Source organism: Austrofundulus limnaeus, unplaced genomic scaffold (genome assembly GCF_001266775.1).
Source record: "Austrofundulus limnaeus strain Quisiro unplaced genomic scaffold, Austrofundulus_limnaeus-1.0 Scaffold364, whole genome shotgun sequence".
In the NCBI taxonomy this organism is placed as follows: Eukaryota; Metazoa; Chordata; class Actinopteri; order Cyprinodontiformes; family Rivulidae; genus Austrofundulus; species Austrofundulus limnaeus.
The window spans coordinates 383,587-392,339 of NW_013952766.1; the positions used below are offsets into that span (position 1 = coordinate 383,587).

The 8,753-nt window shown below is 42.9% G+C and overlaps 1 protein-coding gene across 1 annotated transcript; it reads left to right on the forward strand.

Moving 5' to 3' along the window:
• Nucleotides 1–2,130: 2,130 nt before the first annotated feature.
• Nucleotides 2,131–6,957, forward strand: LOC106528232 (transmembrane protein 100). The gene is made up of 2 exons (XM_014023352.1): nt 2,131–2,634; nt 5,282–6,957. Exon 2 carries the CDS (start codon nt 5,304–5,306, stop codon nt 5,781–5,783), a length of 480 nt encoding a protein of 159 aa, XP_013878806.1. The 5' UTR covers nt 2,131–2,634; nt 5,282–5,303; the 3' UTR covers nt 5,784–6,957.
• The last annotated feature ends 1,796 nt before the right edge of the window (nt 6,958–8,753 follow it).

Below are 8,753 nucleotides of genomic sequence, written 5' to 3' on the forward strand. Positions count from 1 at the left end.
CCATAGGATCCAAGAGGTCCACAAAGGTCTAAAATGTCTATGGAATCCAACAGAGCCTTTGGGTTTAGCAAACTTTGGGGTCCAACAGGTCCATGAGGCCCAACAGGTTCATGAGGTCCAACAGGTCCATGGGGGTAAACAAGTCCAGAAGGTCCATAGGGCCCCGACAGATTCGTAGTCCAGGAGGTCTATGAGGTTCAACAGGGTCATCTAGTCAATGTGGTCCAGCAGGGTCACTACATCCAGCAGGTCTATGGGGTCCAGCAGGGTCACAATAACCAGCAGGTCTATGGGGTCCAACAGGGTCAAAGGGTCCAACAGGGTTACTAGGTTTAGCAGGTCTATGGAGTCCAACAGAAGAAGAAGTGAGGGGGTCTAAACTTCTGCTTTTTTGTTTTTAGACTTTAAACTTGAAAAGACCAAAGCAGAACTCTGCTGGTTCTGACTGGACTCTGCTGGTTCTGATTGGACTCTGTTGATTCTGATTGGACTCTGCTGATTCTGACTGGACTCTGGGGGTTCTGTCTGGACTCTGCTGGTTCTGACTGGACTCCAGGGGTTCTGTCTGGACTCTGCTGGTTCTGATTGGACTCTGCTGGTTCTGACTGGACTCTGAGGGTTCTGTCTGGACTCTGCTGGTTCTGACTGGACTCCAGGGGTTCTTGTGGTAAATGTTTTGATGATTCTGGATGTGCTCCAGGAGAACTTTAAGGAACCAATGTTTGCTTCTTCAGGACCTGAGGAGGGTTGGGTTTTCCTGGTTCTGGTGGTTTCAGTTGGACCTCTCAGGTCCTGTAATTAGGTTTTAAGTTTTGTGGAAAACTTTTTGTAATCCCAAATTAAAAAGCCCAGAGTTCCACCAAGGTTCTGGATCAGTTTCAGGTCTTTCTTAGGTTAGATGTTCTTGAGATGTTTATAAAGTTCTGTTTCCTCTGGCCCTCTTTAATGATAATCCCTGTTTGTTGGAACAGATTCAGATTCTTCTTGGATTATTTTTGTTTTTAATCTCAGGAGCAAAGGGTAGAGGAGGTCCAAGAAGCGTTTTGGATCATTTACCTGGTTCTGAGAAGCTTCAGGAAGTTCTGACGACCAGAACTCATCTCAAAAACTAAAAATTAAACTTTTAAGATGAAATCTTTGAGAACTTTCATTTGTTTGTTTGTTTGTTTGTTTGTTTGTTTGTTTGTTTGTTTGTTTGTTTGTTTACCACACAGGTGACAGGTTCAGGTGTAGTTCCTCATGTCACCACCAGGTGTCAGCAGGACTTCAGGCTTCAGCAGGAGAGGCCTGATCCTGAACTGATCCCAGAACCAGAACCAAAACCATTCTCTGAATAAATGCAGTTTATTTTCTAATTCAGATTAGGATTATTTTCTGTTTCTACAGAATAAACAACAAATTAATTTACATCATTTATTATATATTTTCTTAGGAATTTACAATTAATTTACAAGTAAAAGAAAAGAAAAGAAAAGAAAAGAAAATGGTAAAATCTGCAGATTGGTTTTAAATCCAGCCTGAATTAAAGATCAATTTAATCTCAGATGTCAGAACCTGCAGGACCCTCAGTTAGAACCAGCAGGGCCCATCAGAACCAGCTGTTTTTGGACCTGTGATTGATGTTTGATGCAAACTCAAAGCTCAGGTTGGTTTTGGTCTCTGGGTCCAGGTGGGCCGCCTCCTGACGCTGAATCACTTTCTTCCTGGATCTGTTTGTGGGTCAGGGATGATGTGAGTTATTAGGTCTCTGGAGGTTCTGGTTCTGGTTCCGGAGCCGAGCAGATGGTTGGAGAGGTGAGGTTGCAGCTGCTGACTTCCTGTCTGCTGCTTCCTGTCTGAGCAGGTGCTGGATTTGGATCAGAACACAGAGGAAACGCTGACGCTGCAGTTTGACCTCCTTCTGCTCCTAAAAAAGACTTTGATAAAAGTCTTGTGTCAGGACAGGGGGTCCCTTGGGGTCCCTCAGGGTCCCAGAAATTGCTGAGCAGAGGGAACCAGAAATAAAAACCTTTGATGCTGGTTCTACTAATCAGAACCATGATGATCTGTTCTGGTTCTGGTCCCTGCATCAGAACCACAGGCTGCTCTTTTATAGGAAAACCCTCCAGAACTACGAGGAGCTTCCCCAGTCTGGACCAGAACCTTGACTTAGACCTAAATATAACTTTAATGAAGACAAACTGTTTTAATCAACAGTCTGTGGTGAAGCAATGCATGATGGGATATGTAGGTCTGTCTGGTTTTCTGCTTTGTTTTTCTTTCTTTGAAGCTTAAACGGACTCTGCAGCAGTTCTTCAGCTGCCTGGACCGGTTCTGGTTCTTCCTGATGTTGACAGCCTGAAAGAGGATCTCAGGTTCTGGTTCTGGTTCTGGTCTGGAGCTTTTCAAATGCAGATAGTCTCTGCTGGACAGGGTTTAGTTTTTGTAAACCTGACCCAGCTTTTTAGAGTTTTAGGAAAATATTTGGAGGAAAGAAAGAGTTTAAGCTTGTGGTTCTGGTTCTGCTGGGAGGAGGAGTGTTGGTTCTGGTTCTGCTGGGAGGAGGAGTGTTGGTTCTGGTTCTGAGGGAGGAGGAGTGTTCTGGGCTGTGAGGAGAAAAGCATCAGGAGGAATGAAGCTGGACTCTCTGCTGCAGTAAGTCTGTTTATTCTGAGTTTTAAACGGATCAGATCTGTTTTTTCAGCCGCTAAAGATAAAAATATTGTTTGTTTATTTGTTTGTTTATTTGTTTTATAAATAAAATCTTTTAGTTTCAAGTAGAAAACAACATTAAAATAATTTAATCTGGCAGGAAGCAGGGAGAGCGTCTAGACTGTTCAGATTATTTATGATTTATTTATTACATCAGTTTGAAAGAATAAAAACAGAAACAGACTGTGAGGAGGAGCAGGAGGAGAAACAGAAGGAGGAGAAACAGAGGGAGGAGAATACTAGGAAGGAAAAGGAGAAGAGAAGGAGTAAGAGGAGGACCAGAAGGAGACAGCAGCAGAAGGAGGACAGGTGAGGGAGACAGGGAGGAGGAACACAGGTGAGAAGAACAAAGTGACTCTGGAGACAGGAGCAGGAAGAGGAGGAGAAAGTGAAGACAGGAGCAGAGTTAAAGGAGGACAGGAGAGGAGGAGGAGCAGGAGAAAGAAGGGGACATGTGATGGATAGGTGGTGGAGCAGGAGAAAAAGAAGAAGTAGGAACAAGAGGAGACAGGAGCAGGAGAAGAAGGAGCGGACAGGAGCAAAGGGAATAGGAGGACATGTGAGGAAAAGGAGCAAGTGGAAGAAGAGGACAGGTGATGGAGAGATGAAGATGCAGGAGTATGGGAGCAAGAGGAAGAGAGGAGGAGCACGAGAAAAAGAAGAAGTAGTAGGAAGAGGAACAAGAGGAGGAGACAGGAGCAGGAGGAAGAGAAGAAGGAGCGGACAGGAGCAGAGTGAATAGGAGGACATGTGAGGAAAAGGAGCAAGTGGATGAAGAGGACAGGTGATGGAGAGATGAAGATGCAGGAGTATAGGAGCAAGAGGAAGAGAGGAGGAGCAGGAGGAAAACAAGAAGTAGGAGGTGCAGGAGAAAAAGAGGGAGAAAGAGAAGGACCAGAACGAGATGTCTGGAGCTGGAAGAGCAGGAGGAAGAAGAGGACAGGTGAGGGAGAGTGGGAGGAGTGAGGAGGAAGAGGAGGTGAAGACAGGAGCAGAATAAAAAGGAGGACAGGTGAGGAGGAGCAGGAAAAAGAGAAGCAGGAGGAAAAGAATAAATAAGAGGAGGAGGCAGAGGAGAGAGGAGCTGGAGGAAGAGAAGGGGACAGGAGCAAAGTGAAGAGTAGGACAGGTGAGGAGGAGAACAATCGAGTGACAGGAGACAAGAGCAGGAAGAAGAAAAGGAGGAGCAGGAGAAGAGGACAAGTAAGACAGGCCCCAGGCCTTGGTCTCGGTCTTGATCAAGGAGTTTAAATAGAACAACTGGAGCTCAGAAACCAGGTGATCATGTGATCGGCTGGTGAAGCTAATGGCTAACGCTAAACGGGACTGACGATGTAGAAATCATTAAAACTATTAATAATAATACTAACACAATTATTATTAATATTTTACAGTTTATATAATCTATCTAATGTTTTAAATAAAGTCAGAAAAGCTGTTTGTGTTATGGATTTATTAACAGAAGATAAACAGTAAAACGTCTCATTTTACAACAAGTCAGCAGATTTGATCTTATTTTGCTCAATGTGATCTGAGCAGAACATAATGTAAGAGTTTAAAATTAAAATAATCTTATAAAGTCCATGTAATCACTGTTATTTATTGAACTGGTTAACAGACATTAGCTTGTGGAGCATATATACACAGTTTAGCTCTGTTGAATCATGTTACAATTTAACACAAACTATTAAATATCACAGCTGATTTGTCCTCTGATTAATATTTAGACCTACAGAGTGAAAAATAATATTATAAATGTCTGATTAATATTTAGACCTACAGAGTGTAAAATATTATAAATGTGAGTATTTTTAGGTTCCTGTTAGAGGAACCTGACCTGTTAAGAAGATGTTAGCTAATAGAGACAAGTTTCATCCTATAACCAGAGAACATTTTCTAACTGTTGACTGATAAATATAAATATTATTATTTTTATGACAGTAAGAAGAAATAATAAATATACTTTATTACTAGCTGAAGTCGTCATTTTTCAACTAGCTAAAGTCTAAGTTACAGGCTGACTTCAAGGTCTGGTTTAGATCATTGTTACTTATAAATTATATATTTTTCTGGTATAAATCTGCTGTTTTACATGATTGTTGAATGAAATTAACACAATTATTAATTTATTGTAAAAACATGACAGATAATCTGTGAAACAGATCCAGTTCAGCTGCTGTTTATCTATTAGTTTCTCTGGAGGCTGTGAGCTGTTGTCCTGTTTGGTCTGTTTCTGCTCCTCCATGCTGTCACACAGTGGACGGGATGGGCGGGGCTTAGTCTAGTGATCTTATTCAAGTCTATGGTCACAATAAACTCTGGTCTTGGTCTTGACTTGGTCTCGAGTTATGGGGTCTTGAGCCCATAGATCCTTCAGTCAGAGAGTGGGCAGGAACAGGAACAAGTAAGCATCTGGAGTTTCAGAATAAGACTTCCTGTTGGACTTGTTTTGGTTCCTTTACTGATTCCGCAGAATTTATTCATTTTATTTTTTGTTAAAAACTTTTGAAACATTTCAGTTGAATCTTCAGTGGTAGAAGTCTAAATTAGTGACTCAGTAAATAAACGTAATGCTCATGTCTGCTTACAGCTGATTGGCTGACGTCGCTGCGATGGCTCACCTGTTCCTCGCCGGAGAGGTCGCCATGCCGAAGGAGCTCTACGTCAAAGGCGGGGCCAGGATCCCGAGGACCGCCGTGAGGATACCCACGTCCATCTCTGCGGAGAAGCTGAGTCGGGACAGGGTCCGGAGGGAAAGTGGGGTCGTCGTGACGACACGCGTCCCCCACGTCAATGAGGTGCAGCTGGCGGCGGCGACCGGCGGCGCCGAGACGTCCTGCAGCCGCTGCCTGGTGCCATTCGGAGCAGTGGTCTTTATCACCGGCGTGGTGGTGACGGCGGTGGCCTACACATTTAACCCCCACGGGTCCAACATCTCTGTCCTGGGGCTGGTTCTGCTCGCTGTCGGACTCTGCCTGGTGGGGTCCAGCGCTGTCTGCTGGAGAGTCCGACTGAGGAGAAGGAGGAGGAGGGACAAACGCAGGGAGAGTCAGACCGCCCTGATGGCCAGTCAGAGGTTCTACGTCGCTTGAAGTCTTCGTCGTCATCAGCTCTTTGTTTCTGCAGCTCACTGGGCCAGCACAACCAGAACCAGAAATTATAGGCCTGCTTTCTGTCCCTGTTGTCTTGGACTGTTGGTTGTATTGGTTCTGAGTGATGACCTTTGACCTTTTGTATCAGACGAAGCCAGCAAATGTTTGATGAACCAACCCAGTTTATGATGTCAATGTTCAGAACAAACCAATCGGGTCAGAGTGACACGAATAATGATCTCTGGTTCAATCAGGTTCTGATGACGGGTCCATAAGTTCTAACCTCCGTCTGATGGTACTTTGGGTTTGGTTATGAATGTCTCCACAATGTCTCCAGTGTCTTTAAAATGTCTCCATATCTTTGGAGTGTCTCCTGATTATCTCCAGATTGTTTTCAAAATGTCTCCAGAATGTCTCCTACATGTCTTCTGAATGTCTCCAGAATGTCTCCTACATGTCTTCTGAATGTCTCCAGAATGTCTCCTACATGTCTTCTGAATGTCTTCAGAATGTCTCCTACATGTTTCCTGAATGTCTTCAGAATGTCTCCTACATGTCTTCTGAATGTCTCCAGAATGTCTCCTACATGTCTTCTAAACTGTCTCCAGAATGTCTCCTACATGTCTTCTGAATGTCTCCAGAATGTCTCCTACATGTCTTCTGAATGTCTCCAGAATGTCTCCTATATGTCTTCTGAATGTCTCCAGAATGTCTCCTACATGTCTTCTGAATGTCTCCAGAATATCTCCTACATGTCTTCTGAATGTCTCCAGAATGTCTCCTACATGTCTTCTGTATGTCTCCAGAATGTCTCCTATATGTCTTCAGAATGTCTTCTGAATGTCTCCTACATGTTTCCAGAATGTCTCCAAAATGTCTCCCACATGTCTTTTGAATGTCTCCTACATGTCTTCTGAATGTCTTCAGTATGTCTCCCACATGTCTTCTAAAATTTCTTCAGAATCTCTCTTATTGTCTCCTACATTTCTTCTGAATGTCTTCAGAATGTCTCCCACATGTCATCTGAATGTCTCCAGAATGTCTCCAACACGTTTCCTGAATGTCTTCAGAATGTCTCTTACATGTTTCCTGAATGTCTTCAGAATGTCTCCTACATGTCTTCTGAATGTCTTCAGAATGTCTCCTACATGTTTCTTGAATGTCTTCAGAATGTCTCCTACATGTNAATGTCTCCTACATGTCTTCTGAATGTCTTCAGAATGTCTCCTACATGTTTCTTGAATGTCTTCAGAATGTCTCCTACATGTCTTCTGAATGTCTCCAGAATGTCTCCCACATGTCTTCTAAACTGTCTCCAGAATGTCTCCTACATGTCATCTGAATGTCTTCAGAATGTCTCCTACATGTCATCTGAATGTCTTCAGAATGTCTCCAACATGTTTCCTGAATGTCTTCAGAATGTCTCCTACATGCTTCCTGAATGTCTTCAGAATTTCTCCTACGTGTCTCCAGATTATCTCCAGAATGTCTTCTGAGTGTCTCCATAACGTCTCCTGATTTGCTCCACCTGTAGACAGAACAAAGAAGGAACCAACAACTTTCAGCTTGAGGGTCCAAAAAACAACAAAACAAACCAGAACCAGAACCAACCAATATACCTTTTTCCTCCTATTTTTCCATCATCGCCGCCCCCTCAGATCCTTCATGTCTCTTAGATGTTCTGGAGGATTCAGTCAGAAGGTTGGCAGGAAACAGGAAGAGGTTTGAATGTGGACTTTCAAAGTAAGAGTCTGACTCTGTCTTATTTTAAATTTTTCCAAAAAAACCTTAGAGAAGAAGGTTGATGGATACTGGACCTTTTAACAATGAGACCAGAGAAGCTTTTGTCTCATTTTATTTTTCTCAGTCAATCTGTAAATTTTTTTATTTTTTCATATTTTCGGTCCATCTGTCATCTGTTTGTCCTCCAACCATCAGGCAGGAAAAATCCTCCACAGATGGCAAAAAGAACTGAAGAAATTAGGCTGATTTCTGACAGGATTTTATCCGTTACAGCTGAATTTACTCAGATAAACGAGCTCAGAGTCAAAGAAACTGACCTACAGTTTAAAAAGTGTCGCAGTTCTCATGGATTAAACTGAAAAGGCATTTTTAAAAGATGAGAATGTTTTGAGTTTTATTTACAGCAACATTATAAACATATTCAATAATTATGGACTTATTTGGCCACATTAAACCCAGATTCATGTTAAAAGGAGATGTGTGGGAAAGGAGTCCAGTTCTCCAGAACTAAAGCCCGTCTTTAGAGCTGATTTGAGGAGGTGCAGTAAGACTCTGGGTCCTCTCCTCCTCCTCTGCAGGATGGAGGATGTAAAGATGGGTAAATAAACGAGCCAGGACCCAGTCGGGACAGCCTCCTGTGATGGTTTACTGGGCAGCTGGACGGAGCTGTGGGTCGACCCATTTGGACGGATTATGTCCTCCAGCTGGGATCAGATGGATCTGACAGGAGAAGCAGGACGAAGTTCTGGTGACAGGAACAAAACAAAACAAAAACACTTCATATGTTTTAAACTCGTTTCTTCCTGTAGTTTGGATAAAGTAAAACTCAATAAAGAAACAATGATGGAAATAATTTTATTATATTCTTGTTAATATGATTTTAGTTGTATAGTCAATTATATTTCCAGATTCCTATGAATTTGACCTTTGACCTTTAACCTGCTAACTAAAGCCTGTAGAGTCTGACCTTCAACCCACTTATTGAGGCCTGTGGAGCCTGACCCTTGACCTTTAACCAGCTAACGCCTGTGGATTCTCAGATGGAGCTCATTGCACAGTCTGACCTTCAGGGTGAAGACCTGCAGATGAGTTACGTGTTTCCAGCTGTAAAGAATCTACAACTAGAAATCGCATTGCGGTAACATAATGACCCCCGCATGCACAAATGCACCAGAACTCGGAAGTCTTTATTCCTAATTAATGTCATGCTACTAAGTGCATCCCAAA